The sequence below is a fragment of the Dendropsophus ebraccatus genome, chromosome 10, assembly GCF_027789765.1.
Source record: "Dendropsophus ebraccatus isolate aDenEbr1 chromosome 10, aDenEbr1.pat, whole genome shotgun sequence".
In the NCBI taxonomy this organism is placed as follows: Eukaryota; Metazoa; Chordata; class Amphibia; order Anura; family Hylidae; genus Dendropsophus; species Dendropsophus ebraccatus.
The window spans coordinates 2,649,867-2,671,750 of record NC_091463.1 but is presented as its reverse complement, the minus strand read 5'-3'; the positions used below and the strand labels follow the sequence as shown (position 1 = coordinate 2,671,750).

Below are 21,884 nucleotides of genomic sequence, written 5' to 3'. Positions count from 1 at the left end.
TACCACGCCAGAGGGCCACAGAAACCATAAACATACAGCGCCAGAGGGCTCACATCCTGAGACTAGAAGGACCATATGAACGTTACCAGCTGCAGGTGAAGGCTCCTTTTAATGTTCATTTACCATTACAGGTTTAGGAATAACCTGTGCGGCTGTAACTGTATGGCCGTACAGTCCTATATATAATCATAGAGCTGAGTGCAGGGAAGGGATAGAGAGGACTGTGCGGTTGTAACTCTATGACCATACAGTCCTATATATGATTATAGAGATGAGTGCAGGGAGGGGATAGAGAGGACTGTGCGGCTGTAACTGTATGATAACACAGTGCAGGGAGGGGATAGAGAGTACCGTGGGGCTGTAACTGTATGACTCCAAAGTTCTATCTATAATCATAGAGGGAGCAGGGAGGGGATAAAGAGGACTTTGCGGCTGTAACTGTACCACCACACAGTTCTCTCTATGATCATAGAGGGAGCAGGGTGGGGATAGAGAGGACTGTGCAGCTGTAACTGTACGACCACACAGTTCACTGTATGATCATAGAGATGAGAGCAGGGAGGAGACAGAGAGGACTGTGCGGCTGTAATTGTATGGCCACACAGTTCTCTCTATGATCATAGAGGGAGCAGGGAGGGGATAGAGAGGACTGTGCAGCTGTAACTGTACAACAACACAGTTTCATGACCATAATTTATCGTTATCAGCTGCATATTTCTCTGTGTAAATGGGAGATGTGCGGTTATTAGCGAAGGGAAACAGGCAGCATGGATCTGCTTATATTGGGTTCTGGGATATACATATAGTATCCTGGCTGTCAGTATGCATGTGGTGCATACTTACCATCAGCGCTGCTGTGTAATGCGGTACTGTCAGCTCCCGTTCTGCTATCGCTGTGTCTTCAGGCCAAAGAGCAGGACAGGGGGAGGGGCAGGATGTGCAGTAGGTATGTATACACTGCATGTGTGATCTGGAAGCTGACAGCACAGATATATACATATCCCAGAACCCAATATATACATATCTGTGCTGTCACTCAGTTTGTTGTGTCATCTAAAGGTCCTGCACTCACTGGTGCCCTTGCACGGCCTCAAATCGGACTGGTTACACAGGGAGTTGATCTGACTCTGTGTAATGTGACCAGCAGTTGCTTGAACGCCAACAAAATTCCCGATCAGGGAGTTGTTATCTGTGCAATTTCCTATGTTGTGGCTTCCATCACTGTTAGTCGTTGTCTGTAAGGAATATCAGGCTGAGTACAGGTGAAGGAGACATGTCCGGGCAGAGCATCTCCGCTAGCTGCGATCTTGTGCCATCAGCGTGGTATGAGCTGAGCGGGATGTTTTCTTTTAAAAGTTACAGGTAGAACAATGCGGATTATTCCAGATTCAAGACTTTTTACTCATCTTCCTGCTCTTGTCATTGGCTGAGACTTTGTATACAAACAAACCAGCCATGAGCTGATGGGAGGAGACTGCGCTCACTCTGAATGTGACGGGAGACTGTGCAATAACTTATCCACATAAACTGCCCTCTCATGTCACATGTACCCCAGGCCACGGGTGTTCAAAAGGAAGATCAGATCTACAGAAGCTATTAGTGGGAGGCTCAGATCTGCATCAATTAACAGTGAAAAGCTCAGGTCTCTAGCTAGAGATGAGCGAACCGGGTTCGAGTTGATCCGAACCCGAATGATCGGCATTTGATTAGCGGGGGCTGCTGAACTTGGATAAAGCTCTAAGGTTGTCTGGAAAACATAGATACAGCCTATTACTATATCCACAATTTCCACATCACCTTAGGGCTTTATCCAAGTTCAGCAGCCACCGCTAATCAAATGCCGAAAGTTTGGGTTCGGATCGACTTGAGCATGCTCCAGGTTCGCTCATCTCTAGTCTCTACCAGTGATTAGTGAAAAGCTCAGGTCTCTACCAGTTATTAGTGAGAGGCTCAGATCTGCATCAATTATTAGTGAAAAGCTCAGGTCTCCACCAATTATTTATGAAAAGCTCAGGTCTCTACCAGTGATTAGTGAAAAGCTGAGGTCTTCACCAGTTATTAGTGAAAAGCTCAGTCTCCGCCAATTATTAGTGAAAAGCTCAGGTCTCTACTAGTTATTAGTGAAAAGCTTAGGTCTCCATCAGTTATTAGTGATAAGCACAGGTCTCTACCAGTTATTAGTGAAAAGCTTAAGTCTCCACCAGTTATTAGTAAAAAGCTCAGTCTCCGCCAATTATTAGTGAAAAGCTCAGGTCTCCACCAGTTATTAGTGAAAAGATCAGTCTCCGCCAATTACTAGTGAAAAGCTCAGGTCTCCACCAGTTATTAGTGAAAAGATCAGTCTCCGCCAATTACTAGTGAAAACTAAGATCTACAACAATTATTAGTGAAAAGCTCAGGTCTCCACCAATTATATGTAAAAATCTCAGGTCTCCATTAGTTATTAGTAAAAAGCTCAGGTCTCCACCAGTTATTAGTAAAAAGCTCAGGTCTCTAACAATTTTAGAGTAAACTCAGATCTGCACAAATTATTTGTTATTTAGCAGATGTTACATAAATATAAGTTGTTATTATTATGCCGATGACACTCAGATCTACCTCTCCGGTCCCGATGTCACCTCTCATCTGTCCAGGATCCCAGTGTCTATCAGCCATATCCTCCTTCTTCTCCCCTCGCTATCTGAAATTTAACATGGACAAAACAGAAGTAATCACCTTTCCCCCATCTCGCTCCACCCCTCCATCTAATCTATCAATCACAGTCAATGGCTGCACTCTGTCCCCTGTCCCTCAAGTTCGCTGCCTTGGGGTCACCTTTGATTCTACCCTGTCATTTTACCTGCACATCCAGACCCTGACCACCTCCTGCCACCTCCTGCCGCCTTCACATAAAAAAACATTTCCAGAATCTGCTCTTTTCTCAACCCTGACACAACAAAACTGCTGGTCCATGCTCTCATTATCTCCTGCTTGGACTACTGTAACATCCTCCTCTCTGGCCTCCATCCTCACTCCCCTCCAGTCTAATGCCCAACTAATTCACCTCTCCCCGTGCTCTACCGATCCCTTCACTGGCTCCCATTGCCCAACAAATTCATTTAAAATTGTTGACTATGACATATGACATCCCATACTCTAGAACTCTGTATTCTGTATGTTACGCTTTAATGATTGTATAGCACTCTAGAATCAAGGGTGCTTCAAAAATAAATTATTATAATTAGTAAAAAGCTCAGATTTGGATTGACCATTACACAGACCTCTTTTCTCACTGACTATATACTTTTGTGTACCCAATGTTAATCTCCCCCTCCCTCAGATCTGCACACATTATTAGTAAAAAGCTCAGATCTTCACTAATTATTAATGAAAAGCCCAGATCTGCACCATTTATTAGTAAAATACTCAGCTCCGCACCAATCATTAGTAAAAAGCTCAGATCTGCATCAGTTATTAGTAAAAGGCTCAGATCTGCATCAGTTATTAGTGAAAGGCTAAGATCTGCACTGGGTATTAGTAAAATATTCAGATCTGAATCAATTGTTAGGGAAAAGCTTGGATTTGCACCAATTAGTAAAAGGCTCAGATCTGCATCAATTATTAGTAAAAGGCTCAGATCCGCAACAATTATTGGTAAAATGCACAGATCTGTACCAGTTCTTAGTGCACCAATTCGTACAATGCTCATCTCTGCACCAATTTTTAGGGAAAAGCTAAGATTTGCACCAATTAGTAAAAGGCTCAGATCAGCACCATTTATTAGTAAAACGCTCAGATCTGCACCAATTATCAGTTAAAGGCTCAAATCTGCATCAATTATTAAAAGGCTTAGCTATGCATCAATTATTAGCAAAAAGCTGAGATCTGCACCATTTATCGGCGACAGGCTCAGATCTGCATCAATAATCAGTGAAAGGCTCAGATCGGAACTAGTTTATCAGTTAAAGCCTCAAATCTGCACCAGCTATTAGTGAAAAGCTCCGACTTGCACCAATTATTAGTAAAAGGCTCAGATCTGCATTGATTATTAGTTAAAAAAAACTCAGATCTGCACCAGTTATTAGTGAAAGTCTCAGATCTGCACCAATTATCATTGAAAGGCTCAGATCTGCACTAGTCACAGACAAAGGGCCCTATTCCACCGGACGATTATCGTTTGCATAATCGTTAACGATTAACTATCTCAAACTACCGCTATTGCGAAAGACCTGAAAACGTTCACTCATTTCCATGGAACGATAATCGTTACTTATGATCGTAATTGCGATTTTTCTTCGCTATTTATTCGCTATTGCGTTCGTATCTATTGCAAACGACCGAACGACGTCTTATTCAATGCAAATGATTTGCGAACGAGCAACGATAAAAATAGGTCCAGGTCTTATAAAGCGATCAACAATTTCTCGTTTGGTCGTTAATCGTTAACTACATTTCAACCGAACGATTATCGTTTAGATTCGAACGATTTAACGATAATCTGAACGATAATCGTCCGTTGGAATAGGGCCCACAGGCTCAGATTTGCATCAATTAGGAGTTTTAAAAAAAATCATGTCTCTACCAGTTATTAGTGAAGTTCAGATCTGCACCAGTTGTTAGTGAAAGGCTCAGATCTGCATCCGTTATTAGTGAAAGGCTCAGGGCCCTTTTACACGGAAAGATTATCTGACAGATTATCTGCCAAAGATTTGAAGCCAAAACCAGAAACAGACTATAAACAGAGACCAGGTCATAAAGGAAAGACTGAGATTTCTCCTCTTTTCAAATCCATTCCTTGCTTTGGCTTCAAATCTTTGGCAGATAATCTGTCAGATAATCTTTCTGTGTAAAAGGGCCCTCAGATGTGCATCAGTTATTACTAAATTGCCTGGATCTGTACCAATTATGAATAAAAGGCTCAGATCTGCACCCGTTATTAGTGAAAGACTCAGATGTGCAACAGTTATTTGTGACAAGTTCATGTCTACCAGCTATTAGTGAAAAGTTCAGATCTGCACCAATTTTCAGTAAAAGGCCCAGATCTGTACCAATTATCAATGAAATGCTCATATCTGCATCAATTATCAATGAAAGGCTCAGATCTGCACTAGTCATAAAAACTGCTCAGATCTGCTATTATTAGTGAAAAGTTCATGTCTTTACCAGTTTAGTGAAAAGTTCAGATCTGCACTACACCAGCTATTATTGAAAAGCTTAGATCTGCATCAATAATTATTAAAAAGCTCATATTTGCACTAATTATAAGTAAAAGGCTCAGATCTGCAATATTAGTTTTTAAAAAAAGCTCAGAGCTGCAACAGTAATCAGTGAAAGGCTCAGCTCTGCACCAATTATCAGAAAGGCTCAGATCTGCACCAATTATCAGAAAGGCTCAGCTCTGCACCAATTATCAGAAAGGCTCAGCTCTGCACCAATTATCAGAAAGGCTCAGCTCTGCACCAATTATCAGAAAGGCTCAGATCTGCACCAATTATCAGTGAAAGGCTCAGATCTGCATCAATTATTACTGAAAAGTTCATGTCTCTACCAGTTATTAGTGAAAGGCTCAGATCGTCAACAATTATTAGTGAAAAGTTCAAATCTTCAGCACCCATCTAATGAAATGCTTGGATCAGAACCCTGCTCAGATTGCCCTATTTATTAGGATAAGGCGCAGTTCTAGGCTATAGTCCCACACTGTAAACCGCCGTTACTTGTCCTTATATTTACATTGTGGGAACAGAGCCCTACACAGACTATGAATAGAATGCTCCTAGTATAAGCTCTGATCTGCTGAGAGCATAAAGCTCTAATACAAAGCGATGAGACTTTTTGGAGCTCAGTAGAAATGGAAGTCACCAGGCAGCTGATCCCGGCATGGGCTCCAGCCGTGGTGATGCCACCTTCACTCACCCGCTGATTCCAATCTGGAGTGAGGGTGTACCACTGCTGGCACAGTGTGCACCACAAGAAGAAAAGCTCCATTCCATCATCTATCCATATAATGGAGCAGGGAGAAGAGCGCCCCCACCCCCAGCATCCATGTGTATGGGTTGTACTGTATCATTTACATTCAGAGCTGCATTCATAATTCTGCTGGCTGCCCATGGAGTCTGTCAGCAGGAGATGTGACCCCCATAGTCACACACAGTCCTGTGCACATTGTGGGGGCGCTGGATATCCCCTGGTCTCTCTATAATAGATCTTCCTGCCCCGCTGTATATAGCGCCCCCTGGCAATTATTCTGACTGTAGTATATGTTTAGTTGGAGCCGACACTAAGGTTTACCCTGGGGGCTTCCACTTGTCTGCACCCCCATCCATCCATCCATTACGCTGAGGGGGAGGGGATGAGGAGCATCACTAGACAGATGGTGGTATCCAACCTGGGTCCTGACCACATGGAATGGTCCCCGCGTGGCCCCCAGTAACCCCTTCATGACCAGTCAAGGTGCTGGGGGGCGGCGCTGGTATGACCTGGGTGATGGGGTTCTCCCTGTATGACCCTGCTGATGGGGGTCTCCCTGTATGACACTGCTGATGGGGGTCTCCCTGTATGACCCGGGTGATGGGGGTCTCCCTGTATGACCCTGCTGATGGGGGTCTCCCTGTATGACACTGCTGATGGGGGTCTCCCTGTATGACCCGGGTGATGAGGGTCTCCCTGTATGACCCTGCTGATGGGGGTCTCCCTGTATGACCCTGCTGATGGGGGTCTCCCTGTATGACCCTGCTGATGGGGGTCTCCCTGTATGACCCGGGTGATGGGGGTCTCCCTGTATGACCCTGCTGATGGGGGTCTCCCTGTATGACCCGGGTGATGGGGGCCTCCCTGTATGACCCTGCTGATGGGGGTCTCCCTGTATGACCCTGCTGATGGGGGTCTCCCTGTATCACCCGGGTGATGGGGGTCTCCCTGTATGACCCTGCTGATGGGGGTCTCCCTGTATGACCCGGGTGATGGGGGTCTCCCTGTATGACCCGGGTGATGGGGGTCTCCCTGTATGACACTGCTGATGGGGGTCTCCCTGTATGACCCTGCTGATGGGGGTCTCCCTGTATGACCCTGGTGATGGGGGTCTCCCTGTATGACCCTGCTGATGGGGGTCTCCCTGTATGACCCGGGTGATGGGGGTCTCCCTGTATGACCCGGGTGATGGGGGTCTCCCTGTATGACACTGCTGATGGGGGTCTCCCTGTATGACCCTGCTGATGGGGGTCTCCCTGTATGACCCGGGTGATGGGGGTCTCCCTGTATGACCCTGCTGATGGGGGTCTCCCTGTATGACCCTGGTGATGGGGGTCTCCCTGTATGACCCGGGTGATGGGGGTCTCCCTGTATGACACTGCTGATGGGGGTCTCCCTGTATGACCCGGGTGATGGGGGTCTCCCTGTATGACCCTGCTGATGGGGGTCTCCCTGTATGACCCTGGTGATGGGGGTCTCCCTGTATGACCCTGCTGATGGGGGTCTCCCTGTATGACCCGGGTGATGGGGGTCTCCCTGTATGACCCTGCTGATGGGGGTCTCCCTGTATGACCCGGGCGATGGGGGTCTCCCTGTATGACCCTGCTGATGGGGGTCTCCCTGTATGACCCGGGTGATGGGGGTCTCCCTGTATGACCCTGGTGATGGGGGTCTCCCTGTATGACCCTGCTGATGGGGGTCTCCCTGTATGACCCTGGTGATGGGGGTCTCGGTCACCCCTCTGCTGGAGGACTACATGTAGCAGCACCATCTGCAGACCATTATTCTATTCTTTCCCCAGTGACTGTGACTGTTGGAGAACTACAAGCACCAGCATGCCCTTAGATCGTGGGACTGGGGCAATCACAGAGCTGCACTCTGCTGGGAGTTCTGGTCCCCTGACAACTCTTCCTGCCCCCAGGACGCCCCCCTCCCCCTGCACACACCCCCATTCACATGCTAATGAGCCGCGTCCTCCGGATCCCTCCGCCACACAAGTCACAACTTTTGAAGTTTTTAGAGAAGTAGTCCGGGCGGAGGGAGACGGCGGAGAACTCACACCCTGCTCCTCCGCACTGCTCGGCATTTCCCTCCTGACACCGGAGGAGGCTGAGAGAGACCGGAGACCGGAGACCGGAGACCGGAGGAGGCTGAGAGAGACCGGAGGAGGCTGAGAGAGACCGGAGGAGGCTGAGAGAGACCGGAGGAGGCTGAGAGAGACCGGAGGAGGCTGAGAGAGACCGGAGGAGGCTGAGAGAGACCGGAGGAGGCTGAGAGAGACCGGAGGAGGCTGAGAGAGACCGGAGGAGGCTGAGAGAGACCGGAGGAGGCTGAGAGAGACCGGAGACCGGAGGAGGCTGAGAGAGACCGGAGACCGGAGGAGGCTGAGAGAGACCGGAGGAGGCTGAGACCGGGGGAGGCTGAGAGGGACCGGGGGAGGCTGAGAGAGACCGGAGGAGGCTGAGAGAGACCGGAGGAGGCTGAGAGAGACCGGAGACCGGAGGAGGCTGAGAGAGACCGGAGGAGGCTGAGAGAGACCGGAGGAGGCTGAGAGAGACCGGAGGAGGCTGAGAGAGACCGGAGACCGGAGGAGGCTGAGAGAGACCGGAGACCGGAGGAGGCTGAGAGAGACCGGAGGAGGCTGAGACCGGGGGAGGCTGAGAGGGACCGGGGGAGGCTGAGAGAGACCGGAGGAGGCTGAGAGAGACCGGAGGAGGCTGAGAGAGACCGGAGACCGGAGGAGGCTGAGTGCTGGAGCAGGGAAAACTGAGAGCGGAGGCTGAGAGCCGGGACATTGGAGGCTGTGAGCCGGGACATTGGAGGCTGTGAGCCGGGACATTGGAGGCTGTGAGCCGGGACATTGGAGGCTGTGAGCCGGGACATTGGAGGCTGTGAGCCGGGACATTGGAGGCTGTGAGCCGGGACATTGGAGGCTGTGAGCCGGGACATTGGAGGCTGTGAGCCGGGACATTGGAGGCTGTGAGCCGGGACATTGGAGGCTGTGAGCCGGGACATTGGAGGCTGTGAGCCGGGACATTGGAGGCTGTGAGCCGGGACATTGGAGGCTGTGAGCCGGGACATTGGAGGCTGTGAGCCGGGACATTGGAGGCTGTGAGCCGGGACATTGGAGGCTGTGAGCCGGGACATTGGAGGCTGTGAGCCGGGGGTTCGGTCCCGGTGGAGCGGCGGTGTCCGGGATCTATGTGTTTGCTGTAGCCGCGTCCCGGAGGAGGATGGAGCGGGCAGGAGCCGCCGCGGTGCTGGTGCTGGTGCTGACCGTTACCGCACAAGGTAAAGCCTGAGCCCAAGAGCTGACACTCCACCGTACAGGGCTGATACACTGTAACTACTATACACGGGGCTGATACACTGTAACTACTATACACGGGGCTGATACACTGTAACTGCTATACACGGGGGCTGATACACTGTAACTACTATACACGGGGCTGATACACTGTAACTACTATACACGGGGCTGATACACTGTAACTACTATACACGGGGCTGATACACTGTAACTACTATACACGGGGCTGATACACTGTAACTACTATACACGGGGCTGATACACTGTAACCGCTATACACGGGGCTGATACACTGTAACCGCTATACACGGGGCTGATACACTGTAACTGCTATACACGGGGCTGATACACTGTAACTGCTATACACGGGGCTGATACACTGTAACTGCTATACACGGGGCTGATACACTGTAACTACTATACACGGGGCTGATACACTGTAACTACTATACACGGGGCTGATACACTGTAACTACTATACACGGGGCTGATACACTGTAACTACTATACACGGGGCTGATACACTGTAACTACTATACACGGGGCTGATACACTGTAACTACTATACACGGGGCTGATACACTGTAACTACTATACACGGGGGCTGATACACTGTAACTACTATACACGGGGCTGATACACTGTAACTACTATGGGCTGATACACTGTAACTACTATACACAGGGCTGATACACTGTAACTACTATACACGGGGCTGATACACTGTAACTACTATGGGCTGATACACTGTAACTACTATACACGGGGCTGATACACTGTAACTACTATACACGGGGCTGATACACTGTAACTACTATACACGGGGCTGATACACTGTAACTACTATGGGCTGATACACTGTAACTACTATACACGGGGCTGATACACTGTAACTACTATGGGCTGATACACTGTAACTACTATACACGGGGCTGATACACTGTAACTGCTATACACGGGGCTGATACACTGTAACTACTATACACGGGGCTGATACACTGTAACTACTATACACAGGGCTGATACACTGTAACTACTATACACGGGGCTGATACACTGTAACTACTATGGGCTGATACACTGTAACTACTATACACAGGGCTGATACACTGTAACTACTATACACGGGGGCTGATACACTGTAACTACTATGGGCTGATACACTGTAACTACTATACACGGGGCTGATACACTGTAACTACTATACACGGGGCTGATACACTGTAACTACTATACACGGGGCTGATACACTGTAACTACTATGGGCTGATACACTGTAACCACTATACACGGGGCTGATACACTGTAACTGCTATACACGGGGCTGATACACTGTAACTGCTATACACGGGGCTGATACACTGTAACTGCTATACACGGGGCTGATACACTGTAACTGCTATACACGGGGCTGATACACTGTAACTACTATACACGGGGCTGATACACTGTAACTACTGTACACGGGGCTGATACACTGTAACTACTATACACGGGGCTGATACACTGTAACTACTATGGGCTGATACACTGTAACTACTATACACGGGGCTGATACACTGTAACTGCTATACACGGGGCTGATACACTGTAACTACTATACACGGGGCTGATACACTGTAACTACTATACACGGGGCTGATACACTGTAACTACTATACACGGGGCTGATACACTGTAACTACTATGGGCTGATACACTAACTACTATGGGCTGATACACTGTAACCACTATACACGGGGCTGATACACTGTAACTACTATACACGGGGCTGATACACTGTAACTACTATACACGGGGCTGATACACTGTAACTACTATGGGCTGATACACTAAGTACTATGGGCTGATACACTGTAACTACTGTACACGGGGCTGATACACTGTAACTACTATGGGCTGATACACTGTAACTACTATACACGGGGCTGATACACTGTAACTACTATGGGCTGATACACTGTAACTACTATGGGCTGATACACTGTAACTGCTATACACGGGGCTGATACACTGTAACTACTATACATGGGGCTGATACACTGTAACTACTATGGGCTGATACACTGTAACTACTATACACGGGGCTGATACACTGTAACTACTATACACGGGGCTGATACACTGTAACTACTATACACGGGGCTGATACACTGTAACTACTATACACGGGGCTGATACACTGTAACTACTATACACGGGGCTGATACACTGTAACTATACACGGGGCTGATACACTGTAACTACTATACACGGGGCTGATACACTGTAACTGCTATACACGGGGGCTGATACACTGTAACTGCTATACACGGGGGCTGATACACTGTAACTACTATACACGGGGCTGATACACTGTAACTACTATACACAGGGCTGATACACTGTAACTACTATACACGGGGCTGATACACTGTAACTACTATACACGGGGCTGATACACTGTAACTACTATACACGGGGCTGATACACTGTAACTACTATACACGGGGCTGATACACTGTAACTACTATACACGGGGCTGATACACTGTAACTACTATGGGCTGATACACTGTAACTACTATACACAGGGCTGATACACTGTAACTACTATACACGGGGCTGATACACTGTAACTACTATACACGGGGCTGATACACTGTAACTACTATACACGGGGCTGATACACTGTAACTACTATACACGGGGCTGATACACTGTAACTACTATGGGCTGATACACTGTAACTACTATACACGGGGCTGATACACTGTAACTGCTATACACGGGGCTGATACACTGTAACTGCTATACACGGGGCTGATACACTGTAACTGCTATACACGGGGCTGATACACTGTAACTGCTATACACGGGGCTGATACACTGTAACTGCTATACACGGGGCTGATACACTGTAACTACTATGGGCTGATACACTGTAACTGCTATACACGGGGCTGATACACTGTAACTACTATGGGCTGATACACTGTAACTACTATACACAGGGCTGATACACTGTAACTACTATACACGGGGCTGATACACTGTAACTACTATACACGGGGCTGATACACTGTAACTACTATACACGGGGCTGATACACTGTAACTACTATGGGCTGATACACTGTAACTACTATGGGCTGATACACTGTAACTACTATGGGCTGATACACTGTAACTACTATGGGCTGATACACTGTAACTACTATGGGCTGATACACTGTAACTACTATGGGCTGATACACTGTAACTACTATGGGCTGATACACTGTAACTACTATGGGCTGATACACTGTAACTACTATGGGCTGATACACTGTAACTACTATGGGCTGATACACTGTAACTACTATGGGCTGATACACTGTAACTACTATACACGGGGCTGATACACTGTAACTACTATGGGCTGATACACTGTAACTACTATACACGGGGCTGATACACTGTAACTACTATACACGGGGCTGATACACTGTAACTACTATGGGCTGATACACTGTAACTACTATGGGCTGATACACTGTAACTACTATGGGCTGATACACTGTAACTACTATGGGCTGATACACTGTAACTACTATACACGGGGCTGATACACTGTAACTACTATACACGGGGCTGATACACTGTAACTACTGTACACGGGGCTGATACACTGTAACTACTATACACAGGGCTGATACACTGTAACTACTATGGGCTGATACACTGTAACTACTATACACGGGGCTGATACACTGTAACTACTATGGGCTGATACACTGTAACTACTGTACACGGGGCTGATACACTGTAACTACTATACACGGGGCTGATACACTGTAACTACTATACACGGGGCTGATACACTGTAACTACTGTAACACGGTGCTGGATACACTGTAACTACTATACAGGGGCTGATACACTGTAACTACTATACCGGGGCTGAGTACACTGTAACTACTAATAGGGGCTGATACACTGTAACTACTGTACACGGGGCCTGATACGACTGTAATTACTATACCGGGGCTGATACACTGTAACTACTATACACGGGGCTGATACACTGTAACTACTATGGGCTGATACACTGTAACTACTATACACGGGGCTGATACACTGTAACTACTATGGGCTGATACACTGTAAGTACTATGGGCTGATACACTGTAACTACTGTACACAGGGCTGATACACTGTAACTACTATACACGGGGCTGATACACTGTAACTACTATGGGCTGATACACTATAACTACTATACACGGGGCTGATACACTGTAACTACTATGGGCTGATACACTGTAACTACTATACACGGGGCTGATACACTGTAACTACTATACACGGGGCTGATACACTGTAACTGCTATACACGGGGCTGATACACTGTAACTGCTATACACGGGGCTGATACACTGTAACTGCTATACACGGGGCTGATACACTGTAACTACTATACACGGGGCTGATACACTGTAACTACTGTACACGGGGCTGATACACTGTAACTACTATACACGGGGCTGATACACTGTAACTACTATAGGGCTGATACACTGTAACTACTATACACGGGGCTGATACACTGTAACTACTATAGGGGCTGATACACTGTAACTACTATACACGGGGCTGATACACTGTAACTACTATACACTGGGCTGATACACTGTAACTACTATACACGGGGCTGATACACTGTAACTACTATGGGCTGATACACTGTAACTACTATACACGGGGCTGATACACTGTAACTACTATGGGCTGATACCTGTAACTACTATACACGGGGCTGATACACTGTAACTACTATAACACGGGGGCTGATACACTGTAACTACTATAGATACACGGGCTGATACACTGTAACTACTATACACGGGGCTGATACACTGTAACTACTATACAAAGGGGCTGATACACTGTAACTATATACACGTGGCTGATACACTGTAACTGACTATACACGGGGCTGATACACTGTAGTACTGCTATACCACGGGGGCTGATACACTGTAGACTACTATACACGGGGGCTGATACACTGTAACTACTATACACGAGGGCTGATACACTGTAACTACATATACACGGGGCTGATACACTGTAACTACTATACACGGGCTGGATACACTGTAACTACTATACACGGGGCTGATACACTGTAACACTATACACGGGGGCTGATACACTGTAACTACTATACACGGGGCTGATACACTGTAACTACTATAGGGGCTGATACACTGTAACTCTATAGCACGGGGCTGATACACTGTAACTACTATAACACGGGGCTGATACACTGTAAACTACTGAACACGGGGCTGATACACTGTAACTACTATACACGGGGCTGATACACTGTAACTACTATACACGGCGCTGATACACTGTAACTACTATACCGGGGCTGATACACTGTAACTACTATACGGGCTGATACACTGTAACTACTATGGGGCTGATACACTGTAACTACTATACACGGGGCTGATACACTGTAACTACTATACACGGGGCTGATACACTGTAACTACTATACACGGGGCTGATACACTGTAACTACTATACACGGGGCTGATACACATAAACTACTATGGGCTGATACACTATAACTACTATACACGGGGCTGATACACTGTAACTACTATGGGCTGATACACTGTAACTACTATACACGGGGCTGATACACTGTAACTACTATGGGCTGATACACTGTAACTACTATACACGGGGCTGATACACTGTAACTACTATACACGGGGCTGATACACTGTAACTACTATGGGCTGATACACTGTAACTACTATACACGGGGCTGATACACTGTAACTACTATACACGGGGCTGATACACTGTAACTACTGTACACGGGGCTGATACACTGTAACTACTATACACAGGGCTGATACACTGTAACTACTATGGGCTGATACACTGTAACTACTATACACGGGGCTGATACACTGTAACTACTATGGGCTGATACACTGTAACTACTGTACACGGGGCTGATACACTGTAACTACTATACACGGGGCTGATACACTGTAACTACTGTACACGGGGCTGATACACTGTAACTACTATGGGCTGATACACTGTAACTACTATACAGGGGGCTGATACACTGTAACTACTATGGGCTGATACACTGTAAGTACTATGGGCTGATACACTGTAACTACTGTACACGGGGCTGATACACTGTAACTACTATGGGCTGATACACTGTAACTACTATACACGGGGCTGATACACTGTAACTACTATGGGCTGATACACTGTAACTACTATACACGGGGCTGATACCTGTAACTACTATGGGGCTGATACACTGTAGTACTATGGGCTGATACACTGTAACTACTTAGCACAGGGCTGATACACTGTAACTACTATACACGGGGCTGATACACTGTAACTACTATGAGGGGCTGATACACTATAACTACTATACACGGGGCTGATACACTGTAACTACTTAGGGGCTGATACACTATAACTACTATACACGGGGCGGATACACTGGACTCTATGGGCTGATACACTATAACTACTATACACGGGGCTGATACACTGTAACTACTATGGGCTGATACACTGTAACTACTATACACGGGGCTGATACACTGTAACTACTATGGGCTGATACACTGTAACTACTGTACACGGGGCTGATACACTGTAACTACTGTACACGGGGCTGATACACTGTAACTACTATGGGCTGATACACTGTAACTACTATGGGCTGATACACTGTAACTACTGTACACGGGGCTGATACACTGTAACTACTATGGGCTGATACACTGTAACTACTGTACACGGGGCTGATACACTGTAACTACTATGGGCTGATACACTGTAACTACTGTACACGGGGCTGATACACTGTAACTACTATGGGCTGATACACTGTAACTACTATACACGGGGCTGATACACTGTAACTACTATGGGCTGATACACTGTAACTACTATACACGGGGCTGATACACTGTAACTACTATGGGCTGATACACTGTAACTACTATGGGCTGATACACTGTAACTACTATGGGCTGATACACTGTAACTACTATACACGGGGCTGATACACTGTAACTACTATGGGCTGATACACTGTAACTACTATACACGGGGCTGATACACTGTAACTACTGTACACGGGGCTGATGCACTGTAACCACTATACACGGGGCTGATACACTGTAACTACTATGGGCTGATACACTAACTACTGTACACGGGGCTGATACACTGTAACTACTATGGGCTGATACACTGTAACTACTATACACGGGGCTGATACACTGTAACTACTGTACACGGGGCTGATACACTGTAACCACTATACACGGGGCTGATACACTGTAACCACTATACACGGGGGCTGATACACTGTAACTACTATGGGCTGATACACTGTAACTGCTATACACGGGGCTGATACACTGTAACTGCTATACACGGGGCTGATACACTGTAACTACTATACACGGGGCTGATACACTGTAACTACTATACACGGGGCTGATACACTGTAACTACTATGGGCTGATACACTGTAACTACTATGGGCTTATACACTGTAACCACTATACACAGGGCTGATACACTGTAACTACTATGGGCTGATACACTGTAACTACTATACACGGGGCTGATACACTGTAACTACTATACACGGGGCTGATACACTGTAACTACTATACACGGGGGCTGATACACTGTAACTACTATACACGGGGGCTGATACACTGTAACTACTATACACGGGGCTGATACACTGTAACTACTATACACGGGGCTGATACACTGTAACTACTATACACGGGGCTGATACACTGTAACTACTATGGGCTGATACACTGTAACTACTATGGGCTGATACACTGTAACCACTATACACGGGGCTGATACACTGTAACCACTATACACGGGGCTGATACACTGTAACTACTATGGGCTGATACACTGTAACTACTATACACAGGGCTGATACACTGTAACTACTATACACAGGGCTGATACACTGTAACTACTATACACAGGGCTGATACACTGTAACTACTATACACGGGGCTGATACACTGTAACTACTATGGGCTGGGCGTCCTTGCTATAGACATAGGGTCCTATTACACAGAGTGATTGTTAACGATTATCGACTAACGATAAACGATCGCAAACGAGATTGTTTATCGTTAACTTGAAATCGTTCACCATATTACACAGAACGATGGTCGTTAGATACAATTGTTGTTGCGATTGTTCATTCCTTCTGATCTAAGTAAAACAATGGGCAATGTGCTATTACACTGATGATTAGTGAAAAAATGCGCAATTACAGCGAATGATTAATGATAATTTTAGGTTCAGATCTAAATCAACGGCATACGAACGATTTTTCGATCGTTGCCTGCAATTACACAGAGTGTTAATTGTTTAAATTCGAACTATATAACGTTTTTTCGCACGATAATCGTCCCGTGTAATAGGGCCCTGACACACTGTAAGGGCCTGTGTTGGGGGGGTCAGGTTCTCAGCTGTGTGAGATTGTATAGACCAGTTGCTGTTTCTGTGTGTCAGCGAGAGCTGGTTCAGTCTACATGAGCACCACAACTCCCAGCAGGTCCTGTCAGCGGCCGTACTTTGCAGTTTTGGGGCCGTAGTTTCATCACTTTCTTATTTTGTATTTAGATTCTTGATGATTTGAAAACAACAAAAAATAAGAAAAAGTGTGCTGCACCATATGACAGCCCTGCTGCTGCCTGTGGTATGGGCCTGTGTACTGCGCTGTGGTCTATGGTGGTGCTATATGACAGCCCTGCTGCTGCCTGTAGTATGGGCCTGTGTACTGCGCTGTGGTCTATGGTGGTGCTATATGACAGCCCTGCTGCTGCCTGTAGTATGGGCCTGTGTACTGCGCTGTGGTCTATGGTGGTGCTATATGACAGCCCTGCTGCTGCCTGTAGTATGGGCCTGTGTACTGCGCTGTGGTCTATGGTGGTGCTATATGACAGCCCTGCTGCTGCCTGTAGTATGGGCCTGTGTACTGCGCTGTGGTCTATGGTGGTGCTATATGACAGCCCTGCTGCTGCCTGTGGTATGGGCCTGTGTACTGTGCTGTGGTCTATGGTGGTGCTATATGACAGCCCTGCTGCTGCCTGTGGTATGGGCCTGTGTACTGCGCTGTGGTCTATGGTGGTGCTATATGACAGCCCTGCTGCTGCCTGTAGTATGGGCCTGTGTACTGCGCTGTGGTCTATGGTGGTGCCATATGACAGCCCTGCTGCTGCCTGTGGTATGGGCCTGTGTACTGCGCTGTGGTCTATGGTGGTGCCATATGACAGCCCTGCTGCTGCCTGTGGTATGGGCCTGTGTACTGCGCTGTGGTCTATGGTGGTGCCATATGACAGCCCTGCTGCTGCCTGTAGTATGGGCCTGTGTACTGCGCTGTGGTCTATGGTGGTGCTATATGACAGCCCTGCTGCTGCCTGTAGTATGGGCCTGTGTACTGCGCTGTGGTCTATGGCGGTGCTATATGACAGGTAGGATGGGCCTGTGTACTGCGCTAGGGTCTATGGCGGTGCTATATGCCAGGTAGGATGGGCCTGTGTACTGCGCTGGGGTCTATGGCGGTGCTATGTGACAGGTAGGATGGGCCTGTGTGTGTGTGGGTCTGTGATGGGGGATCCGTTGGGCCCCTATAGTGATGTCTGCCCCTGAGCTGCTGCTGCTCTCGGCTGGCTTGTCCCATGAGCTTGCACTTTGCTGTCAGTGGTTTTGCAGTCTTCTCCATCTTGAGGGTTTCCGGTCTGTCTGGCTCTGTCATTCTTCTGCTTTCTATTTAGTGGTGGAAGCTCAGTCCCCCCCTCCCCCCTGAGTGGGGTCCGGCCCTCCGACCTGCGCTCCCATCTTGGGTGGGTCCCCCCTGCAGGTACTGAGCGATCTGTGTGCCGCATGCCCCCCCCTCCTCCACCTGCCATCATTGTCCCTATGGAAGGTGTCGTTGGTTTCTGCCATAAAAGTGAAGTTACTTTTTATACCAGAGACGCCATCTTTGATACTTTGTGTGAATCGGCGCCCCCAGTGGTCAGATGGGAATCCTGAGCAGTGTGTGCAGTGTTTGGGGGTATATATAGCCTTGTACACTTTGCTGTGCTCTTTGGCTGGGGGCAAAGGTCGGCTGGGTTGGGGGAGGGGTCACCATAAGGGGTGCTCTGTGGGTTCTCCTCAGTGTTGGGGTGTCTCAGTTGCTCTGGGGGTTCTCCTCAGTGTTGAGGTGTCTCAGTTGCTCTGGGGTGCCCGCAGTGTTGGGGTGTCTCAGTTGCTCTGGGGGGCCTTCTCAGTGTTGGGGTGTCTCAGTTGCTCTGGGGGGCCTTCTCAGTGTTGGGGTGTCTCAGTTGCTCTGGGGGGCCTTCTCAGTGTTGGGGTGTCTCAGTTGCTCTGGGGGTCCTTCTCAGTGTTGGGGGGTCTCAGTTGCTCTGGGGGTTCTCCTCAGTGTTGGGGTGTCTCAGTTGCTCTGGGGGTCCTTCTCAGTGTTGGGGTGTCTCAGTTGCTCTGTGGGTCCTTCTCAGTGTTGGGGTGTCTCAGTTGCTCTGGGGGTCCTTCTCAGTGTTGGGGTGTCTCAGTTGCTCTGGGGGTCCTTCTCAGTGTTGGGGTGTCTCAGTTGCTCTGGGGGTCCTTCTCAGTGTTGGGGTGTCTCAGTTGCTCTGGGGGTCCTTCTCAGTGTTGGGGTGTCTCAGTTGCTCTGTGGGTCCTTCTCAGTGTTGGGGTGTCTCAGTTGCTCTGGGGGTCCTTCTCAGTGTTGGGGTGTCTCAGTTGCTCTGGGGGTCCTTCTCAGTGTTGGGGTGTCTCAGTTGCTCTGGGGGTCCTTCTCAGTGTTGGGGTGTCTCAGTTGCTCTGGGGGTCCTTCTCAGTGTTGGGGTGTCTCAGTTGCTCTGGGGGTCCTTCTCAGTGTTGGGGTGTCTCAGTTGCTCTGGGGGTCCTTCTCAGTGTTGGGGTGTCTCAGTTGCTCTGGGGGTCCTTCTCAGTGTTGGGGTGTCTCAGTTGCTCTGGGGGTCCTTCTCAGTGTTGGGGTGTCTCAGTTGCTCTGGGGGTCCTTCTCAGTGTTGGGGTGTCTCAGTTGCTCTGGGGGTCCTTCTCAGTGTTGGGGTGTCTCAGTTGCTCTGGGGGTCCTTCTCAGTGTTGGGGTGTCTCAGTTGCTCTGGGGGTCCTTCTCAGTGTTGGGGTGTCTCAGTTGCTCTGGGGGTCCTTCTCAGTGTTGGGGTGTCTCAGTTGCTCTGGGGGTCCTTCTCAGTGTTGGGGTGTCTCAGTTGCTCTGGGGGTCCTTCTCAGTGTTGGGGTGTCTCAGTTGCTCTGGGGGTCCTTCTCAGTGTTGGGGTGTCTCAGTTGCTCTGGGGGTCCTCCTCAGTGTTGGGGTGTCTCAGTTGCTCTGGGGGTCCTCCTCAGTGTTGGGGTGTCTCAGTTGCTCTGGGGGTCCTTCTCAGTGTTGGGGTGTCTCAGTTGCTCTGGGGGTCCTTCTCAGTGTTGGGGTGTCTCAGTTGCTCTGGGGGTCCTTCTCAGTGTTGGGGTGTCTCAGTTGCTCTGGGGGGCCTTCTCAGTGTTGGGGTGTCTCAGTTGCTCTGGGGTCCTTCTCAGTGTTGGGGTGTCTCAGTTGCTCTGGGGGGCCTTCTCAGTGTTGGGGTGTCTCAGTTGCTCTGGGGGTCCTTCTCAGTGTTGGGGTGTCTCAGTTGCTCTGGGGGGCCTTCTCAGTGTTGGGGTGTCTCAGTTGCTCTGGGGGGCCTTCTCAGTGTTGGGGTGTCTCAGTTGCTCTGGGGGGCCTTCTCAGTGTTGGGGTGTCTCAGTTGCTCTGGGGGGCCTTCTCAGTGTTGGGGTGTCTCAGTTGCTCTGGGGGGCCTTCTCAGTGTTGGGGTGTCTCAGTTGCTCTGGGGGGCCTTCTCAGTGTTGGGGTGTCTCAGTTGCTCTGGGGGTTCTTCTCAGTGTTGGGGTGTCTCAGTTGCTCTGGGGGTCCTTCTCAGTGTTGGGGTCTCAGTTGCTCTGGGGGGCCTTCTCAGTGTTGGGGTCTCAGTTGCTCTGGGGGTTCTCCTCAGTGTTGGGGTGTCTCAGTTGCTCTGGGGGTCCTTCTCAGTCTTGGGGTGTCTCAGTTGCTGCAGGGTTTGTATTTCAGGGTCACCTCCCCCCATCAGGGCTGCGGTTTGGAGCGCGTGCTCTGCGGACGAGTCTGTGAACTTGTTTTGGAGCTGAATTCTGTTCCTCTCCCCAGAAGCCGGAGGTGCAGAGTTTCCCCGTCTGGTTTCAGATCATTCATTTCCTATAGTGGAATGACTGGGGGTGAATGGGAGACGTCTGAGCCTGAGAAAGCTGGGTGCCCCCTCCCCCACAGGTGCTGAGGCTGCTGGGGATTGTAGTGCAGCAGCAGTGATGGCCTCACAGGTTCTGAGCCTGCTGGGGATTGTAGTGCAGCAGCAGTGATGGCCTCACAGGTTCTGAGCCTGCTGGGGATTGTAGTGCAGCGGCAGTGATGGCCTCACAGGTCGGGGCTGCTGGGGATTGTAGTGCAGCAGCAGTGATGGCCTCATAGGTTCTGAGCCTGCTGGGGATTGTAGTGCAGCGGCAGTCATGGTCTCA

The 21,884-nt window shown here is 48.7% G+C and overlaps 1 protein-coding gene across 1 annotated transcript in view; it reads left to right on the top strand.

Annotated features, from left to right (window-relative positions):
• Positions 1–7,990: 7,990 nt before the first annotated feature.
• Positions 7,991–21,884, top strand: part of NOTCH1 (notch receptor 1) — a 54,857-nt gene continuing 40,963 nt past the window's right edge. The window contains exon 1 of the mRNA XM_069943245.1: positions 7,991–9,237. Within this exon, the coding sequence (XP_069799346.1) occupies positions 9,180–9,237 (58 nt within the window). The 5' untranslated portion in view covers positions 7,991–9,179. The remainder of the gene's footprint in view (positions 9,238–21,884) is intronic.